This window comes from Perognathus longimembris, chromosome 6 (assembly GCF_023159225.1).
Source record: "Perognathus longimembris pacificus isolate PPM17 chromosome 6, ASM2315922v1, whole genome shotgun sequence".
Taxonomy (NCBI): domain Eukaryota; kingdom Metazoa; phylum Chordata; class Mammalia; order Rodentia; family Heteromyidae; genus Perognathus; species Perognathus longimembris.
The window spans coordinates 28,806,897-28,828,919 of record NC_063166.1 but is presented as its reverse complement, the minus strand read 5'-3'; the positions used below and the strand labels follow the sequence as shown (position 1 = coordinate 28,828,919).

The following is a 22,023-nucleotide window of genomic DNA, read 5'->3' as shown; positions in this document are numbered from 1 at the left end:
CATATTAGAACATTTTAGAAATGGGGGCCATCTTAATATGGATATGTGCTTTCATACGATACTTATTTTTCCAGTGGTCTTTATTTTCTTTTAAAAAGTTTTTATAAATTCTACAATGGGTGGTAGTTGAAGAAATTCAGGCCCAGGAGTTTAAGTAGGTACTGTGTGTGTATGTGCGTGCCCTTTTTCAGTGAATATGATTTTTAATTGGCTTTGAACTCCGTATACATATTGGCTTTTATTTTTTTTACTGTTATTATAAAGATGATGTATAGAAGGGTTACATAAGTCAGGTAATGAGTACGTTTCTTTTTGGACAATATCACCCCTTCCCTGACTCCTCTCAGTTTCTCCTTTCTATCCACACCTGTAAGTTGCATAGTCCATTTTCAACATCGTGTCTAGTATCACTGCTTCCTTGGTTTACCCTTTGTCTCCCCATGTGTATGGATGTCTTTAGGCAATTCTTGTTTAGTTAGCTTTCCCATCACTGTGACAAAATGCTTGGCTGAAACAACTGGAAGGCAGAAAAATATACTTTGGCTCACTCCCATCAGACAGTCAGTGCATGGTTCCTTGACCCTGAGAAGAACAGAATAGTGGTAGGACTGTGGCAAGGGAGAGCTGTTCATAGCAGAAAGGAAGCAGACAGAAAGGACAAGGTTTGGTAGAGTCCCCAAGGACAGCCTCCTGAGATTGCAGAAGCAAGACACCAGTAACTAGCCATGACCAGAATTTCTGATCATGTAACGATGTCTTTCTGACTTCCATTTAATGTAATTCTTGGAAAACAAGCCCCATTATAACCCTGTCTCATTGCAATATTAAAAGCTGTGAACACAAAACATATTTGTTTCATGAGTTTTTAATTTTGAAATGCCATCTTCCTGTAGCTCAGGAAAATTTGTTCTTTGAGTATTGTATCGATTGCAATAGGGCTTCTCTACTTTGGCCATATTGATATTTAGAGATGGCTAATTCAGATATCCAGAGTCAAGATAGATAAAAACATCTCTAGCTGGATGCCAGCGGTTCATGACTACAATCTTAGCTACTCAGGAGGCTGAGACCTGAGGACCATGGTATAAAGCCAGCCTGGGCAGGGAAGTTCATGAGACTCTCCAATTAACCAACAAAAACGGAAAGACTTGGCATTGGTGGCTCATGCCTGTAATCTTAGCTACTCAGGAGGCTGAGATCTGAAGATCATGGTTCAAAGCCTGCCTGGGGAGGAAAGTCCATGAAACTCTTCTCTTCAATCAGTCACAAAATAGCTAGAAATGGAGCTGTGGCTCAAGTGGTAGAGCATTAGCTTTAAGCGAAAAGGAGCTCAGGGACTGTGCCCAAGCCCAGGACCAGCAAAAACAAAAGCCCCTCAGAACTGGACCTGTGGCTCAAGTGGTTGAGCACTAATCCTGAGCAAAAAATCTCAGGACAGTGCCTAGGCTCTGAGTTCAAGCTCCAGGACTGGTATACATAAAAATCTTAATAGTTTATATACTGAAAAAAAGTCTTCAGCCATTTCTCAGTGTCACTCTAGTTGCAAAATGCCCTCTGACTGAGAATCTTTAGACTACATAGTTTCTATATATAGGTTAAAATATCTAGTTCATATATCCTTAAGCAATGAAGATAACTTTTTGGCTCCAAGAACTAAAATAGCCAGAGACAGAAAGTTGCAAGGCAGTTTGGTAGTACCCCTGTTCTACTTTACTTCCTCTTCAGTTATAGCCCTTACAAAACTTTTTTGTCAGTCGTGAGGCTTGAACTCTGGGCCTGGGCACTGTACCTGAGCTCTTCAGCTCATGACTAACACTCTACCACTTGAGCCACAGTACCACTTCCAGTTTTCAGAGTGGTTTACTGGAGATAAGAATCTCACAGACTTTTCTGCCCTTACTGGCTTTAAACAAGATCCTCAGATAACAGCCTTCTGAGTAACTAGGATTATAGGCATGAGCCACTGGTGCCCGGCTTGAAGTTGTTGTTTTTTTAAAATTATCTTTTAGTGGTTGTACAAAGGAACTGTCATTCAACAAATCAATTGATGAAAACAGTACAACTTGATCATTGTTGCCCCTTTCAACATTCTCACCCACTCCTCCCAACCTACACCTTCCCTCACTTTTCTTAATTTTTAGGTTGTGTATTTTTTTTTTTTGCAAAGCATTTTCTGTGTACAAAGTACCTTGATCCAGGTATCCTTTCAACATCTTCATCCCCCTTCCACTCACCCGTTCCCTTATTTTTGCAGCTCTGTAATACATACAATGAATTCTTGTGCATTTCTCTCCTTTCCCCTCTTCATTCTTCTATCCCTCTCCCTGACCCCACCCTACCTTCTTGCAAGTACTCATTTCCTGGTACTTATTTCATTGGGCTTTGACAGTCTTTCCAAAGAATTATACTATTTGAGCTCCCCGTAGAGTCTATTATAGTTCATTTAATTCATTTGTAACCACTTGCATAGCACAGGCACAGTCTAGCTTCCACAAATAAAGGAAACCATGCAATCTGTGTTTCTCTGGGTCTTATTTTTTTTCTGGGTCTTATTTTTATACCATGTACACAGGTCAGAAGCCTGGGGCAGAAGGCAGCTGCAGGGCTGCATTTTGCACACGTCTCTGTCTGGACAGGGTAGATGCTCATGAATGTCAGTCACAACAATAGTGCACACTGATCACTGTGCTGCCATTGCTGTCTGTTGTGGGCATCTGTGAAGTGAAGGCTGTCGTGGCCTGGGAGCTTCATAGCTGGAAGCAGAACAGGTTTCACCATGTCCCTGTAGACCTGATCAATCCCAAATTGCTTACTGCTCCCTGCCTCCCCACCCCTCGTCCTCTTCCACCAGAGTTACCTGCTTGTTCTTTGGGGTGTACCTTTGACTCACACTGTTATGCTTGCAGGAAAAGTTCAGATATTGGATTTCTTCCTAAGTGGCTTAGGATTCTTGGTGGCAGAAAAAACCATGAATCACTCGATTCAGCAGCAGGTGAGTTGAAGATAACACACAGGGGTGCAGTTGGTGCCCCCGAAACCTCAAGGAAGGTGGTACATTTGTCCCTGTTTTGTGTCTTTTCCCACAATGTCTTCCTCATTTCCCCAAAGGCTCTGGGGACTTTGAACTGCATGTTGGATGCTACACCTCGGGAAGAGAGGAGAACGCTGTGTTTATCAGAAGGCGCCCATGGTCTTATGTAAGTGGCTTTGCGCTGCATTATGAGAAGCTATAAGGGCAAAAATCCCTCCTCTTTGTCCTCCATAGACTTCATCTCTCTCTTCTAGGAGTTCTTTATGTGTATACTAGATACCAGGCAGCCAGATGGAAGAGAAAAAGGTAGACTTTTTTAGGCTTTTTTTGTTGTTGTTGGTGGTGGTGTTGTTCATAGGCCTTGGACTCAGGGCCTGGGTGCTGTCCCTGGGCTCTTTTGTTCAAGGCTAGCACTCTACCACTTTGAGCCACAACACCACTTCCAGTTTTCTGGTGGCTAATTAGAAATAAAAGTCTCACTAACATTCCTGACTGGACTGGCTTTGAACCATGATCCTCAGATCTCAGCCTCCTGAGTAGCTAGGATGACAGGAGTGAGCCAATAGTACCCAGCCTTCTTGGACTCTTTTTATATTATGAGTTTTATTTATTTATTTACTTATTGATTGTGTCAGTAGTGGGACTTGAACTCAGAGTCTAGGCTCTGTGTCTTGGCTTTTTTTCTTAAGTTTGGTGCTCTAGACCAGCTCCACTTTTAGCTTTATGGTGTTTTTGATAGTTAATTGTGGATAGGAGTCTCATATTTCTACCTGGGCTGACTTCAAACAATCTTCAGACGTCAGTCTCCTGGGTAGTTGAAATAACAGACATGAGCCACCAGTGTCCAGCAATATTAATATACTTAAGAAGTTGTCTTTAGCATCAAATTTGTGAGACCAAATACCTTCTCAGGCAGTAGGTTCCTTTATTTTTCTGTAAGTCATGTATATTTTTAATTTTTTAAAAATCGTGGGTATAAACCACAGCAGTGTTTGAGGGAGAATGAGCAGAAACTAGAGAGCCAGGAGTTAGAAGGAGGCAGCATGGCTTCAAATCCTGGTCTTCCATTTCCACTCATTACACCTGAGCACAATCACCGCCCCACTGTACCTCAATCTGTCTGCCCTGAAAACAGGGTGAACAACTACTGCCTGTGTGATAGAGTGATTGTACAGGCTCAGCCAGGTAATCCATTTAATGCCCCCATTGAGTGTTGTTTGTATGCTGGTAAGGCATGGACTTTGCACTGCTTTTCGAGTGATGGAGTTTGTTCTTTTGGAGGAGGAATGCTAGTGAGCCCATGGCAGTTAATGTAATTCTCAGGCTGTGGATTTTTTTTTTTTAATTTTTTATTGAACATAAATTTTTTTACAAGGTGTTGTGCAAAAAGGGTGCAGTTACATAGTAGGGCAGTGTGTACATTTCTTGTGATATCTTATGACCTGTTTTTCTATCCCTTGTCTAGGTCAGGTTGACATATATGCAATATACAATGTATCAAGAACATATACAGTATTCACAGACTTGGTCTCTACTGTCTCTCCGTCTCCCTTTGTTAACAGTCATATATCAGGGAGATCATGCCCCTTCGTTTTCTGTGTTCTAGGCTTGTCTCACTCAACATTATTTGTTCGAGTTCTGAGCATTTCCCTGCAAATAACAATATTTCACCATTCCTAATCGCTATGTAGTATTCCATTGTGTATAGGTACCATATTTTTTTGGATCCATTAATTGGTGGAGGGGCTTCTGGGTTGTTTCCATATTTTGGCTATTGTGAATTGTGCCGCGATAAACATGGAAGTACAAATGTCTTTTTGATATCTTGGGTTTTGCTGTTTAGGATAGATGCCTAGGAGTGGTATGGCTGGGTCATAGGGTAGGTCTATATTGAGCTTTTTTTTTTTTTGCCAGTCCTGGGCCTTGGACTCAGGGCCTGAGCACTGTCCCTGGCTTCTTCTTGCTCAAGGCTAGCACTCTGCCACTTGAGCCACAGCGCCGCTTCTGGCCGTTTTCTGTATATGTGGTGCTGGGGAATCGAACCTAGGGCCTCGTGTATCCGAGGCAGGCACTCTTGCCACTAGGCTATATCCCCAGCCCCTATATTGAGCTTTTTAAGAAACCTCCATACTGTTCTCCAAAGTGGTTGTACTAATTTGCACTCCCACCAACAATGGAGAAGGGTTCCTCTTTCCCCACAGCCCCTCCAGCATTTGTTGTTTCCTGAGTTCAGAGTATAGGCCATTCTAACTGGGGTGAGGTGGTATCTCAGGGTTTTTATTTGCATTTCCTTTACTAGCAGGGATGTTGAGCATTTCCTCATGTGTTTCTTTGCCATTTTTATATCTTCTCTTGTGAAGTCTCTCTTTAGCTCTTTTGCCCATTTCCTAATAGGTTTATTGGGCTTGGAGGGGCTTAGTTTTTTTTGAGTTCTCTGTAGATGACCGATATCAGGCCTTTGTCTGTTGCTGTGCTGGTAAATATCCTTTCCCATATCGTTGGCTGGCTTTCTATTTTGGTGGCTATGACCTTAGCTGTGCAGAAACTTTTTAATTTGTAGTAGTCCCATTTATCGAGTCTTTCCCCTATTTGTTGTGCCCCTGGGACTCTATTCAGGAAGTTCCTTCCTGTGCCTATAAGTTCTAGCGTCTTTCCTATTCTGTCTTTCAGTAGTTTCAAGGATTCAGGTCTGATATTGAGGTCCTTGATCCATTTTGAGTTGATCTTGGTACATGGTGATAGGCTTGGGTCTACTTTGTGTTTTCTGCATATGGCTGCCCAGTTCTCCCAGCACCAGTAGTTGAAGAGGCTATGTTTATTCCATTGTATGTCTTTAGCTCCTTTGTTGAATATCAGCTGACTGTAAGAGTGCGGTTTTATTTCTGGGTCTTCTATTCTAATCCATTGGTCTTCCGGTCTGTTTTTATACCAATACCATGCTGTTTTTGTTATGATGGTCAGGCTGTGGAATTTTAAGGTATGTTTTTAAGGCAAGAAGAAAAGCAGCACCCCATTGTGAAAGTTGAATCTAAACCTGTGACTGTGGCCCACTAGCCAGCATGGAGGCCATGAACAAAGGAGCAGACCAGAGTGGAGGGCCTAGGTCTCCAGGAGGTGACTGAGCCTGGTGCTTGTCTTCATGAATGTTCATTAGTCTTATGGGGTACACTTAATGCATTGAATTAGTCCTAAAATATTGAATACATGAATGAAATCACAGCTGCTGTATTTAAATTTAGCACCTCACCTGGTGTTTCCTTCTAAGTTTTCAATAGAATCTTGGCATCAGATTACTTTGTTTCTAGAAAGTTTGGAATATTCTGGACATGAGAAGTAAAATTGGTTAACAGAAAATTCAACAGAATTCTCAGTCGTGCTGTTACTTGGTTTTTATTTGATACTAACAAATCAGTCCATTTTTTAATGTGAAATGGAATTGCCACAAGGTTTTGTTGTTTTTTTTTTTTAACCAAGTCTTTAAAATAGGAGATTTGCTAGGGATGGTGACACACTCCTGTAATGCCAGCACACAGGGAGCCAAGGCAGGAAGATGGTGAGTTCAAGATCAGGGTGAACCACATAGTGAGACTGGGCCATGCAGTTCAATGGCTCAGGGGAATATTGGTATAGAGCCTCTGCGGATCTTAGCAAGGCCCTGCATCAACCCCCTGTACTGGAAAACACAAAACCAAAAAACAGAAGAGTTTTTTTTTTTTTTTAGAAAAAGTTCAATATTACACTTAGGTTGAAATTCTAAAAGTAATATATACTATGGGAAATTCTAAAGTGAAGGTGTCATGTGATGGTGTGATCCCAGTATATCCCTGACCATTTTTAAATTTATTTTTGTGTCAATCCTGGGACTTGAATTCAAGGCCTATGTGCTGTCCCTTTTTCCACTCAAGGCCCATGCTCTACCACTTGAGCCACAGCTCCATTTCCCGCTTTTTTTCTTTCTTCTGGATCATTAGAGGTAAGAGTCACATAGACTTTCCTGCTTGGGCTGACTTTGAACTGTGATCCTCAGATCTCAACCTTTTGAGTAGTGAGGATTACAGGCGTGAGCTGTGGGTGTCTGGCTTAACTTACCCATTTAAAAAAATGAGATAAAGCATGTCATAGAAGAAAACAGGGTTGGCTGTGTCAAGTTACGTTAAAAGACACCCCTCCCACCCCTCCAAGCTGGTAAGGTAACAGTTATAAACTCCAGAAATGTAGCAGTAGAAGAATTGTCAGAGGTCTTCAAGCTTAAATTTTCCCTCTGAAGGGGAAATGGAGCCTCAAAATGTACAGTAGCCCATACTTCTTAAAAAACCCATAGAGAACTGGATGCTGGTAGCTCACTCCTGTAATCTTAGCCGAGATCTGGGGATCACAGTTGAAAGCCAGCCTGGCAGGGAAGTCCATGAAATTGACTACCGAAAAGCTGGGAACAGCTGTAACTCAATTGGCAGAGCACTAGCCTTGAGCACCAAAGCTCAAGGACAGTGTCCAGGCCCTAGTTCAAGCAAGGTCTGGCACCAAAACAAAACAAAGCTATAGAGATCACAAATATAAGATTTTCTTATACAAAGGTGCTATTGCCACATTGTAGAGATTCTGTTGCTTCATCTGAAATAATTTCAGAAATATACCTTTACTTGAAAATGTAATGTGATCTAATCAAGTTTCACCTCTTACTGTTCATTTTGGTAAATATAATTTGTCTAAATGTTTCAGGCTGGACTTTGCAAGGACAATGCTGACTGTGGGTGGTAAGACATACTTACAGAGTTTTAAATACTTAGGCTATCAAATACTGGGCATTCTTGACACTTTGGGGTACAGGCATGAACATTTTAGCTTTAAACTATTTACATTTTGTTTTTAAGAAGTTGTACAAAGGGGTTTCAATTATACAAACCAGATTGTGCGTACCATGCATCATGACCAATGTCACCCCTCCCATTGTTCCCCTCTGTCATTCCCAATTGCATTATCTTACATTTATTTTAAGGGGATGCAGAATACCTTGGGGATAGTAGGCATTCATTGCCTGCCTGATCTGCTAGATTTTAGTATTTGCAATATTTGCTTCAAAGAATTTTTCCCCTCAAGACTAGTGTTCTATCACGTGAGCCACAGCTCCACTTACAGCTTTTTAGTGGATAATCGGAGATAAGTGTCTCACGGCCTTTCCTGCTTTTGCTTGATTTGAACCTTGATTTTTCAGATCTAAGCCTTGTAACTTAAGATGAGTCACTGGCTCATCTGCCTGGCTTCTAATATTTTTTTTAAATAAAAGAAATGAGAGTCACAAAGTCTCCTGCATTCGTGCCCCAATTTCACTCCCCTCTCTTTCACTCATATTTGTTTTTTCATTGTCAGGCTTGCTTTTCTCTGTGTACTTGTGTGTACCATTATTGTTCTGTAAATTTCAATAACATTACATAAAGGCCATACTTTTGAACATAACCTATAATTCCCTTTTAATCCTGAGAATTATTCAAGATTTGAACATATTAATCAATGTGGTTTTGGTCTCTCAGCTGTAAAATATCACAGTTAATCTTTGGACTTTGTTTTGTGGTAGAAATACTGTTCTTTTTTTTTTTACATGACTTAATTGTTCAAATTACTTAAAATGTGAAGCCAAGGGATGTATATATATATTTTTTTCCAAAATATATTTTGAAATGTATTTCATATATGTTTCAAAATATATAAAAAGATATTTTTTCAAAAGCATGTGTACCAAGCTATTGTTTCTCTTATGTGAACAAGTTGTAGCCTGTAATTTTAGTCACCTAGGAAGCTGAGATCTGAGGATATCAGTTTGAAGACATCTGGGGCAGGAAAGTTTGTGTGACTTTATCTCTAGTGAACCACCAAAAAGATGGAAATGGAGCCATGACACAAGTGGCAGAGCACTAGCCTTGAGCAAGAAAAGCTCAGCTAGCACCCAGGCCTCATGTTCAAGCCCTAGAACTGGCCTGCACATGCCCCTGCATGCATGCATACACACAGTGGATATTATTTAAATATAATTTCTATCTAATTATATATATAGTTAAATTACCAAAGCAGTTCAAGATATAATACTGTAAGTACCATAGAGCTGCAACATGGGTCTTCTTAGTTGGGCTCTTTAGAGCAGGGGTTGATTTGGGAATTTCCATTTCCTGTTCCTTTGTGTCCACGGTGATCTCTGTGGTTTTGTTGTGTTTTCAATCTCTAGACTACAGCCATCAGGTGTCTCTTTCTGAGGCATTGTGTAGAATGACCACCAAAGCCTCGAGGGATGATGTGGTCCACCAGTGGTTTGAGGATGAGGCCCTTGCTGAGGCTTTCAAAAGAATTAAGGGCCAGGAATTTGAGACGGTGAGTTTTCCTGAGCGTTTGTTTGTGCTCTCAGGGGTGTCAGCCTTAGAAGACCACCTTTTCCCAGAGAGGATGGAGTTGGCATTCTTAAGCTTCCTGCTTTCCCATGTCATGGAAACAGTCTTAGGGCAACGAACTTGGGGGCTCTCATAAAGGTATAGATAGATAGAACTTAGATAGAACTTCTTAGAGGTAACTGAGACTGGAGACAGAATTCTGTGGGCTTAACAGATCCAATGGAGGATGTACATGTAGCAATTTTCAGTGACCCTTGGAGAAGAAAAGAAGGAGCCATGGAACCTGGCCAAGAACAGCTGTGGCTATGGAAGACAGGGCCTGCTATGCTCAAGCAGGAGAATGCTAAAGATAGTCTTTTGTCAGGAAGGTATGGCTTGGAACTTCTAGAAAGCCAGCAGGGCAATGGAAAATGCACCCAGCAAAACCCCAAGTTGATGTACTTAATGGCTTGTGGCTTCTGCTAGACAGGTGTTAGGAGATATTGGGTGGGGGAATGAACCTGACAGAAACATGTGCTTGAGCCTTCTTTTTGCAGAACAAAATTATTTTCTCCCTCCCTCCTCTTTCATCTTTTCTTTTTTCTTCTCTATTTTCCCCCCTTTTCTCTTTTTCCTTTCATTTCCCTTTGCTTTCCTTTCCCTTTTCCTTTTCCCTCCCCTCCCCTCCCCTCCCCTCCCCTTCCCTTGCTGTGTGGCTTTAGGGCTGCTCTCTCAGAATTCTCCAACTTTAGCCTCTCAAGTGAGGCATGTATGCTCATACTCCGTTTTCAAAGTATTGTCTTTGAAAACCCTTATGGTGTCATTGGATCCTGGACATTTAGAAATAAGCACTGGTCTCTATGTGGTGGTTAGAGTACTATTAACACATCTTCATTTTCAAATAAAAATATTTTGCATATTTATGTTGAAGGATATCCGACAGTTTCTCAATCACTTAAACAACAAACTTGGTGACAAAAGAAGGTAAGATGTCTCTCTGGACATTATTTTGTTGACTTTCTGTATTCTGAAAATATATAATATTTTAAGAGAACATGCAGGATATATTTCATATTGGGGAGAGTATGGCATTCATCCTTCACAGAGACCCCTAAGGGCTCATTGATTAGCTACCTTAGAAGGTCAGGCCATTTCCACCTAGTGGATTGTTCTATTATGTTTAAAAACTATCTGGAAGCCAGGCAGCAGTGGCTCATACCTGTAATCCTAACTACTCAGGAGGCTGAGATCTGAGGATCACTTTTCGAAGCCAGCCTGGTCAGAAAGCCCAGGAGACTCTTTATTTCCAATTAACCACCCGAAAACCAGAAATAGAACTGTGGCTTAAAGTGGTAAAGCTCAAAGAAAGTGCCCAGGCTCTGAGTTCAAGCCCCATGACTGAAATAAAGATTATCTGGAGCATATTTATATGTGATATGGGAAAATTTTAGGAATACAACTTTTAGTGAATCCATAGATTTTATGAAGAACAGTTTCGTACACATAAGGTTAATGTGGATAGACATATAGAAGACAGGCAAGTCTTTGATGAAATGATATTTGCTAAATGCATTCTTTTCTTTAGAAATCTTACCAGTTAGGCTGAGAAATAGTGCTAGTAACCTTGGCCAATAGACTGCCAGATGGAGATTTGCTATATCAGAACAGCTCCCCATTTTCAGGGGTCAGCTCCCCTCGCCCCACATTCTGAATATGGAGACCTATTGGTACACCCTCATTATAGATTCTGGTCACAAGGTTTGTAGGTTGTCTACAGGGTTCATTCCTAGTTTTATTCTTTAATTGTGAGGTGTTTTTTTTTTGTTTTTGTTTTTTGTTTTTTGCAGGGTCTATTCATTTCCATGCATTGCTGCTTTTGCGGATGAGCATGAGGTATGTTTGTCTTTTGGGCATCATGGGGATGGTATGTAAAGAAACCCACAGATTACATACTTAGGTTAGACTTCACTCCTGTTGCTCAAAGGAACTCTTAAAACTAAAGATGCTAACTTCCAACTTCTCCTAAGAGGTCTTACCACAATGAGGCCTCATTGCCAATAGGCTTAAGGGCTCTCTTGTCAGTGCTGGAATAAGGAATGTTACAGTCTGCACAGGGCATGCGGTCAGGTACAGGGCCCTTGCCCATGTTACTTATTCACAGGTAGTATTATTCACACTTGCATTGGAGGGAAAGGGTGACTCCTTTCCCCCTTTCCTTTCAATTGATGCCTTCTCTTCCTTCTCCAGCAACTCTGGCCACTCTCCTTTCTCTCCACCTTGTATTTTATAGGACAAGGACTATCAGGACAAGATGCTCTTACATATAAAGTACCTTTAGAGAATAGTATGGGTATTTTCAATGGTACAAAGTATATGTTCTCACTTTCATTCTATCTTGTATTTTATATTTTATAGTCCAAGGCTGGCCGGTTTCTCTTCACTCTCTTCTTTTATTTCATGGACACAATATAAATCTATGGCATGCCAGATTCAGGGTGGGATGTTCAGAAGTTTTAGAGACTTGGCTCAGCTGAGGTTTCCTGGTCCCTGGCTTCAAAATGTCACCCTTTAACTATTTTCTTATTTTGGGTTCTTAGCCCACTTCACAGCCTTTGGAGCTGAAATTTTTTTGAACTCATGATTGCACTACAAGTTCCTTCTCTCTAGAGCTGATTGTGTGTGTATGTGTGTGTGTGTATGTGTGTACATGTGTGTGTCTGTGTGTATCTGTGTACTGTGTCTGAGGTTTGAACTCAGGCCCTTGTGCTTTTTAGCCAGGGTCTCTACTGATAATTCCTCTAGTCCCGTGATTCTTTTCTGCACTGGTTATTTTTGAGATAATCTTGATTCCAGCCCAGACAAATGCCATGTCTGTGATCCTCTTATTGGCTTCTCATTATAGGAAGGATGATAGGCACATGCTGTCATACCTAGCTATGAGAGCTGATATTTTGATGCTTGTATTTCAAGTCTATATATTTGTCCTCTGTTGGTGAAAGGGTCCCACTCTCCACTTGATTATTTTTACATTGATTTTTACCGGCTTCACCCCCTCATGCTGACTTCTAATGGCATACATTGTGGGTGTACCCTTCATCTAACTAACTTCATCTAATGTAGCTATTGAAGCAGGCACATATGATGAAAGGTGTCTGAGCAGGAAAAGGAAAGCAAGCTACAAGTCTCATGTTTTCTCTATTCTGGAGGAACAAAAACATATGTATGTATTTATGTGTGTATGTGTGTGTGTGTGTGTGTAGATCTACATACATGTGTGTGCATATACTAATATACATGTGTAATCCAAGTTCTGAAACACCCCAAAATCCCAAACTTAATGCTAACATGATGGCACACATGGAAAAATATCATTCCTGGTCTTAAGTGAAGCGCAGCCAGGCACAAAAGCACTGCAAGTGGCAATGGAGACAAGCACCATCTGAAACCTCTGCATACTTTGACTCTGGTCTCATCCCACAGATGATTCCTTATGTGTGTGCCGACATTCCAAAGTTTAGAAACTGAAATCTGACACATTTTGAGTAAGAGATGCTCCATTTATACTACCTGATACTTGTCTAGAAAACTTCTGGGTAGAAACAAGGCTTTTCTAGCTGGGTGCCTGTGACTCATGCCTATAATTCCAGCCACTCAGGAGGCTGAGACCTGAGGATTGTGATTCAGAGCCAGCCCGGGCAGGAAAGTCTGTGAGACTTATCTCCAAGAAACAACTCAGAAGAAAGCTGGAAGTGGTGCTGTGCCTCAAGGGAAAGAGCACTCTCCTTGAACCAAAGAAGCTCAGGGACAGTGCCCAGGCCCAGAGTTCAAGCTCCAGGCCCAGCAAAACAAATCAAAAACCCAACCAACAAACAAAAAACCCAGAAACAAGGCTTTTCTAGTGGAGCCCATGGAAAGAAGGAGCCTATGGGAATTAATCCCACACTGTTTAGATTTATCTTTTCCTTCTGCCTTTACTGTGTGCATGTGTAATCGTCAATTAACATGAAAGTAATTTAAACTCTTTGAGTCTTAGCTGCCCCAATCACTGTTTATATTTGATCATATAATTTCTTTTTTCTGAAAGTTCTGTCCATATGCAGTATGGATTATTACTCTTTCAACATACAGTTGTCTCTGATTTTCTCCAGAAATGTAAGGATAGAGTCACCTGGCATATTTAAATCTCTACTAAACATTCTAAAGGCATGATATAGGGTGCCATGGCTCATGCCTATAATCCCAGCTACTCATGGGGAAGCAATTGGCTACACTAGCCTAAGTGAATAGTAAGACCTCCATCTCAACCAATAATTTGGGCATGGTGGCATGTGTCTAGGGACCCAGGTATATGAGAAGCTATAGTGAGGAGGATTTCAGTATAAGCCTGACCCTAGGCAAATTATGAGACCTTATCCAAAAATAACTAATGGAAGAAAGTACTAGAGTGTGGCTCAGGTGTTAGAATAACCATCTAGCAAGTATGAGGCCTGAATTCAAACCACAGTACAAATATACACATACACATCTAGCTCTGATCTCTCTCCCTCTCCCTCTCTCTCCTCTCTCTCCTCTCTCCCCTCTCTCCCCTCTCTCCCCACTCTCCCCTCTCCCCTCTCCCGTCTCCCCCCTCTCCCCCACTCCCCCCTCTTCCCCCTCTCCCCCTCTCCCCCCTTTCCCCCCTCTCCCCCCTCTTCCCCCTCTCTCCCCTCTCCCCCCTCTCCCCCCTCCCCCTCCCCTATTCATAGGCAAAACCTACAGCCTCTCTGGTACAGGATAGAATCTTCAGAGACTTCAGAGCCTTGCCTCAGCTGAGATTCTTTTTGGGTTCAGAGCCCCCTTCACAGCCTGTGGAACTGAACATCCTACTCAAAGCTCGTGTGTGTATGCATGCACGCTAAAGACAATGGGATCTTGGGACCGGTCATTTAAAACTGAGATTTCCCCCCTCCCATTTTGTATAATTGTGTCAGGTAGTAAAAAGGGACTGTGTAATATCTAGAATAAGTACAAATTCCATTTTTATTGATAATTTTATTTGTCCCTCTGATATGATTTTTTTCCTTTATCTTATTTATGTTGAAATTCCCTTACAGATGAGAAAACCAGCGGATGAGAACTTAGAGAAATTTTGGATTGATTTCAACCTAGGAAGTGAGAGTGTGACTTTTTATATACACAATGCTGAGGTAATGAGGTTTGATTTCTGTGTGACCTAAGGACTTGGAAGTTGCTCATAGGTAAACATGAGAGATGTACCCCTGACTTTCTCCTGTTTCTTTCCTAAGACTCCTCTGTGGGACACAGTTAGTCTTCAGAAGGAAGACGTGGTTAATTTCAGCATCATAGGTAAGGCGGTAGGTAACTAACTGCACATTGCCCCACACATAGCTCTGAGTGTACACCTGGTTGTGTTTGTGCTAGGTGTTCTTGTTGACGTGGAAGAAGGCCATGTGCAATGGAAGGTGAACTCTGCTTAGGGCCAAGGCCTTGGGGTCCCAGTGTGGAGGACGTGTGTGTGTGTGTGTGAGTTGATGTACATTTGTAATATAAAGGAGTCTCATGTGATATTTCTGTGTATAACAGTGTATTTTAATGCATTTACCCCCTTTACTGTTTTCCCAGTTATCTTCCCCATGTAACCCCCTTTCAAACAGCATTTTGCATTTCATTATGCTCTATTTGTGTGTATGTGTTGTGTGTATGTACTAACCCTTTGATCCTCTTCGTCTCTCATGAATCTTATTTTTCCCCTCCCATTCACTCCTTCCAAGACAACCCCCCTTGTACATTCATGACTCACTACTGTTACTACTGCTACTACCATCCTCATGGTCACGAGAGAGATGTACTCCTCAAATGAGTGAGAACGTGCAATATTTAGCTTTTTCAGTTTGGTTATCTTACTCAGCATAATGATCTCGGTTTCATCTCTTTTTCTGAAAATGACATGATTTAATTTTTCTCTGTAACTAATATTTCAGGGTATGTATATATATTTACAATAGATTATATATACCATATATATAAACACTACATATGTGTGTGCATACACACACATGCCAGATTTTCTTTGTCCCTTTGTCAGTTGTTGGGCACTTCAGTTGGTTCCAGTTGAAGTTTTGTGAACAGAACTGCAATAAGCACAGGCATGCAGGTACTTTTCTTATAGATTGTTTTAACTTCCATTGGATATATACCCAAGAGTGGTATGGTGGGATCATAAGGTAGTTCTGTGTTTAGTTTTGTGAGGTGATACCATATTGATTTCCATAATGCTTGTAGTATTTGCCCTCACACCATTGGTGGCTCCTTCGCTTTGTGAATTTACAGTTCAGTTGTAATCCTCAAAGGATTAAGAGCATAACTACCATATGATTCAGCAATGCTGCTTCTAGGTATATATGCAAAGCAAAGTATCAAACATATAGCTGTACATGCATGCCCATAGAATCACTTTTTGTAGTAGGTAAAAGGTAGACATAATTCAAACTTCCATTGAGGAACAAATGCACAAAAAAGCATGGCTTATTTATCTCGTGGAATATGACTCTACTTTTAAAAGGAAGAGTATTTTGACACATACTATAACATGAACCTTGAGAACATTATGCTAAGTCAGACAAGCCATTCTGATGACAAATACTGCCAAGTGTAGTGATACATACCTATGATCCTGATGACTTGGGAGATGGAGGATTGTGGTTTGATGTGCTAGCCCATGCAAAAAGTTGTGGAGACAATATCTCAAGTAAGTTGGGCATGGTGGTTCATGCCTATCATCTTAGCAGTGTGGGAGATTTAAATAGGTGGGTTACAATAAATGTCAGCAAAACCCTGTTTGAAAAGTAACTGAGTCATAGGGGAGTTCTATGTCTAGCCTTTTTTTTTTTTTTAAATATGTGACTGGGTTCTGATGGCTCATACTTGTAATCCTTTTTTTTTTTTTTTTGCCAGTCCTAGGGCTTGAACTCAGGGCCTAGGCACTGTCCCTGAGCTTCTTTTGCTCAAGGCTAGCACTCTACCACTTGAGCCACAGTGCCACTTCTGGCTTTTTCTGTTTATGTGGCACTGAGGAATCAAACCCAGGGCTTCATCCATGCTAGGCAAGCACTCTACCACTAAGCCACTTTCACAGCCCTATGTTTAGCCTTTTGAGGAACCTCCATACTGCTTTCCAGAAGGGCCCCACTTTAGGGCATCTACCCAAAAGATTACAAGTAAGGCCACACTAAAGCCACCAGCACAACTATGTTCATTGCAGCATAATTTGCTATAGCTAAAATATGAAACCAACCCAGATGCCCCTCAGTAGATGAATGGATCAAGAAAATATGTACATATACAATATGGAATTTAATGCCTCTATCAGAAAGAATGACATTACCCCACTCGTAAGGAAATGGAAAGACTTAGAAAAAAATCATACTAAGTTAGCCAGACCCAAAGAAACATAGACTCTATGGTTTCCCTCATTGATAATAATTAGGATAGCCCTAGCAGATCACAGTAGCTCAATAGCTATGTACATATGCACATACAAGATGATGCTAGGCAAAATGAACTCCAAGTTAGGAAATAAATGGTTTATCATTGTTGTTATGTTCAACATACCATGTGAAATTATGCCATTTTTTTGGCTTTCTTCCCTATGGTTTTACCCCTGATGTTACTGTAACTGATTTTGGTACCCTGGGTATTGTACATATGGAATTAGGGAAGGGAAGGGGAGCATCAAAATGGAGAGACAAAGGGTAAAAGGTGAACCAATGCAACAGTAATACTTATAAAACTATATGCTGTAAACCAACTGTACAACTTGGGAGGAGGGAATTGAGGGAGGAGGTAACAAGTTTGAGAAGAAATGTACTCACTGCTTTATGTATGAAACTGTAACCCCTCTGTACATAACTTTGACAATAAACATTGTCAATTAAAAAAGAAAAGAAAAGTAGCTGAAGTAAAAAAGGACTAGAGGTGTTGCTCAGGTGGTGGAGTTACATCTAGTGGTAAAGTTCCCATCTAGTGAGCATAAGGCCCTGAGTTCAGGATTGCCCTTCCAAAGACAAATGATGTATGATTCCATGATTCTATGTAAGAAGATCTAAGCCAATGGAATTCATGGAGATGGGAATTGAAATGGCAGTTGTTGGGTGTGGGAAGGGAAATGAGAAATCATATACAAAATTCAGTTCCACAACCAAAAAGCACCAGAGATCATCACATAGTAGTGTAAATATACTATACCACTCCTGGCATGTACACCCAAAAAATTTTTTTAGGAACAAGGTAGAAATTAATTTCAAGATCATTGAGAGTGGTTAGAGTGGGAAATTGTTGTATTTTGTTTACGTTTTCGGATATGGTTCTCATACCTGTCCATCCTCCCTCCGCCCCAATCACAGTGGTAACCAATGAGTATACAACTTGAAACAGAAAGGAGTTACTCTATTTGCATACTGGGAGTAGTGAGCTTTGTTTTGAATTTAGAAAAATGTGGGATTCCAAATAGGAGAGAAGAAATCTTGGAATATATATAGTACATATATATAAATCTACATATGACATCTATATATCCAGTAGGAGGCTGATCTCTGGATATTATATCTAGATATTATACATTCACATATATGTGCTCTACTACTTGAGTCAGGCCTCCACGTCTGGCTTTTTGTTGCTTAATTGGTGCTAAGAGTTTACTGGACTTTTCCTGCTTGGAGTGGTTTTTAATTATCTTCAGCTTTCAGCTTCTTGAGTAGCTAGGATGTCAGGCATGAGCCACTGGTACCCTGACCACTTAAGTCCAATACCTGCTGTATTAAGATGGCTCAGTGAAAACATTGAGTTGTAGCTGGGCACCAATGACTTACACCTGTATTTTTGGTTACTCAGGAGTCTGAAATTGGGAAGCTGGAAGGCTTTGGTTCAAAGCCAACCAGGCAGAAAAGTATATTAGACTCTATCTCTAAAATAACCAGCCAGGGCTGGGAATATGGCCTAGTGGCAAGAGTGCTCGCCTTGTATACATGAAGCCCTGGGTTCGATTCCTCAGCACCACATATATGGAAAATGGCCAGAAGTGGCACTGTGGCTCAGCCTTGAGCAAAAAAGAAGCCAGAGACACACATAAGATGATGCTAAGTGAAATAACTCCATGTTATGGAAACGATTGTTACATCACTGTTGTAACTACTTTCAACATGCTATGTGTAACCGTAGCTTCTATTATTGATGATCTTCTTGTATCCCCTTCCTGTGTTGTACCTGCACTATCTCTGTATCTTATCTGAGTATGTTGGAAACCATGTATACTGGTATTAGAACTAGGAAACTGAAAGGGAATACAAAATCAAGAGACACAGGGTAAAAAAGACAAACAACTACAAAAGCAATACTTGCAAAACTGTTCGGTGTAAATGAACTGAACAATTCATTGGGGGGGGGGGAAGGGAAAGAGGGAGGGGGAGGAGGAATGAGGGAGGAGGTAACAAACAGTACAAGAAATGTATCCAGGGGCTGGGTACATGGCCTAGTGGCAAGAGTGCTTGCCTCGTATACATGAAGCCCTGGGTTCAATTCCCCAGCAACACATATATAGAAAACAGCCAGAAGTGGCGCTGTGGCTCAAGTGGCAGAGTGCTAGCCTTGAGCAAAGAGAAGCCAGGGACAGTGCTCAGGCCCTGAGTCCAAGCCCCAGGACTGGCAATAAATAAATAAAGTAAAAAATTAAAAAAAAGAAATGTATCCAATGCCTAACATATGAAACTGTAACCTCTCTGTACATCAGTTTGACAATAAAAATTTAAAAAAAAGAAGCCAGAGACAGTGCTCAGGCCCTGAGTTCAAGGCCCAGTACTGGCCAAAAAAAATATCTAAAATAAGCCAAAAGCAAGGCTGGAGGCATGGTTCAAATGGTAGCATCCCAGCTGAGCAAGTGTGAGGCTGAGGCCCCACACTGACTTGTATAATACAAAACTGTCTCCATTTCCTTGCCAATAAAATAAGCAACTTAATGTTTTTGTATGATAAACCTCTTATTGATAAACTATATGTGTATGTGAAAAAAAATTTAAGGTAGTTCTAGTTAATATTTCATCATTGTAGAAAAGTCTGGGCAGTTGAGAAACATATAGTTGTTTAGCATCACAGTACTTTACACTTTCTGCTGCACATTTAATACACATGGTGTGCTGTGTTTTTGTTGTTGCTCTTGTTAGAAACTGAGATGATGAAGATACTCCTTGTGAACTTGAAGAAGCCACTTATTATCAACAAGAAAGAAGTGATGAAAATAGAAATTCATTTTGATGTGCTGTTTGACATATCACAAGCAACCATTCAAGCTTTAGGGGAAGACAAGCAGGTGACAGATTTTGCTCTTTTTGATGAGTTTATAATGTTATGTGTTTCCTGTCTCTTCTTCATTGGAGTTGTGCATTAGTGGCTCATATCTGTAATCCTAGCTACTCAGTAGGTTGAAGTCTGAGAATTGAAGTTCAAAGCCAGCCATGTGAGAAAAGTCTGTGAGGCTCTTACCTCCAGTTAACTACCAGGAAAACGGAAATAGAGCTGTGATCATAGTAGAGTGGTAGCCCTGAGCAAAAGAGCTTAAGGACAGCATCCAGGCCCTGAGTTCAAGCCCCATGACCAACCAAAACCCAAAAATCTTCATTGGGTTTGGATGAGACCATTTGTCCAAGCAGAAGTTGTGATTTTTAAACTATAATGAGACAAAAATTGAGAGTTCTAGCTTCTAATTCCAATATTTTCCTTCTCCATTGTCCTGTGTGGGTGATAAATTGGCTTGTGTGCTCTGAGGTGCTTTCTTCCACACATTGGGAGCCTTCCTACCCCATGTTCTTCTGGCGATCCTGAGACTATGTACCCTCGGGGCTTCTTCCAGTGCTTAGCCATAGAGTTGCTGGCTGGGGATGTAGCTCAGTGGTATAGCACTTGCTTGGCAAGCAGGAGTCCCTGAGAGGGGGCCCCAGCACTGATGGATGGGGAAAAGGGGAAAAGGAAAAGGGTCTCTTAGGGAGTTTTCCCAAAGTTTGCTCCATAGCCTTGCCTATGGAAATGATCGGTATATCTTCCACATTGCTGGGATCTCTGTCTCCCTATGTATGTACAACAAGAGCCTTCCTCTGTCACAGAGTAAGTAGGCAAGGCAAAGAACCTTGTGAAAAGAGTCTATGCTACAGTGGTAATGGCCAGTGGGATGTTAAAGATGTCAGTGACCTAAAGGCAGGGAGTCTCGGGCCAGCCTCCAGTTGGTGTGAGTTGTATATGAACATGGCTTATAGATAATGAAGTGGTATGCAAATGCAGGTTTCAGAGCCCTCTCATGGGCAAGGATGAGAAATAAGTGAGGAAAATGAATTGCTGAATTAAAAAAAAAGAACAACAATCTTTTCTGTCACATTACATGATAAATTGGCCTGACCTGGCAAGTTTGCCTTTCTTTAGGAAAACCATCAACATCACAGATTTTTACAAAATAAAAGGTTTGGGAGGGAGAATTGAGATGTGCATAGGATGAAGCCCCTAATGCTGGAGCACGAGCCCCTATGAGCAAGGATGGGAATGGAGGATGCTGGAGTGAGGAGCTCACTTCAGACACTCCAGAGACAGTCCTGAGTGAAGCGGGGAGCAGAAATTACCAAGGGGCTGAAGAGAAAGGAGAGTGGCCTGACGATTAGTCCATGTACAAACACTATAAGTAAATATCAGAGGCTAGGTAATGGATAAAGGAAAGGTCCTATCACTCATGGCTCTCAAGGGCAGGAGGTCCAACAGCCTGGCACTGGTATCGGCTCAGCCTGTGGTGAAGGTCTTGCTACATGATAACATGGCGCAGGGCGTGATGACAGGAGAAGTGTGCTAGGCAGGGCTGGGGAGGGCTCACTTTGAGAACAGAGCTACTCCTGAAGTGTTCAACTCACGCACTCATCCATACCTAGGCGGCTCCATTCATAAGGAGCTCTGGCCTTGCAGCACCACTGCACTGGGGATGAGATCATAGCACAGGAAATGTGAGGAGCAGATGGAAGCATGGCAGCTGTGAAGACGCCAGGAGTGGACAGCTCAAGCGAGTCCTGGAAGGAGGGGAAGGGAACAAAAACTCGGAACAGTCAAAGGATCCAGCAGAAGGAGGCAAAGAGAAGACTAATAATATGTCAGTGTACTATGCTCTGCTCTGAACTGTAAAATCCTTCCCCCATGTTTTTAAGCAACTGATTAAAAATGATAAGAGTTTTTGGTTTATATTTCAGAACTTGCCTGAACAGGTAGAAACCTCAGAACTTTCCAGTAAGCTCAAGAAAGAAGACAATGAGAGGCCTAATGGCAGTGCAAGAGAAACTGGTATGTTGAGAGAGAAGACAATTCAAATTTGGAGCTCTGCAAAAGCATGATGATCCCTTTCCTGGAAAGATCCCAGAAATCTCATGGTCATTAGATAAGAGTGAGAGGCATGAGCTGGGAGCCAGCGCTCATACCTGCAATCCTAGCTGCTTAGGAGGCTGAGATCAGAAGAGCAAGTTCCAAGCCAGCCTGGGGAGAAAAGTCCATGAGACACTTACCTACAATTAATTAGCAAAGAGTTGGAAATAGAGCTATGGCTCAAGTGGTAGAGTGGTA

At 41.4% G+C, this 22,023-nt stretch overlaps 1 protein-coding gene across 1 annotated transcript in view; it reads left to right on the top strand.

The window, feature by feature from the left end:
* Positions 1-22,023, top strand: part of Sycp2l (synaptonemal complex protein 2 like) — a 61,038-nt gene that overhangs the window by 4,895 nt on the left and 34,120 nt on the right. Inside the window, exons 5-14 of the mRNA XM_048349337.1 lie at positions 2,907-2,992; positions 3,109-3,197; positions 7,751-7,785; positions 9,249-9,391; positions 10,319-10,371; positions 11,235-11,280; positions 14,481-14,573; positions 14,673-14,733; positions 19,602-19,747; positions 21,657-21,747. Coding sequence (XP_048205294.1) covers positions 2,907-2,992; positions 3,109-3,197; positions 7,751-7,785; positions 9,249-9,391; positions 10,319-10,371; positions 11,235-11,280; positions 14,481-14,573; positions 14,673-14,733; positions 19,602-19,747; positions 21,657-21,747 — 843 coding nt within the window. The remainder of the gene's footprint in view (positions 1-2,906; positions 2,993-3,108; positions 3,198-7,750; positions 7,786-9,248; positions 9,392-10,318; positions 10,372-11,234; positions 11,281-14,480; positions 14,574-14,672; positions 14,734-19,601; positions 19,748-21,656; positions 21,748-22,023) is intronic.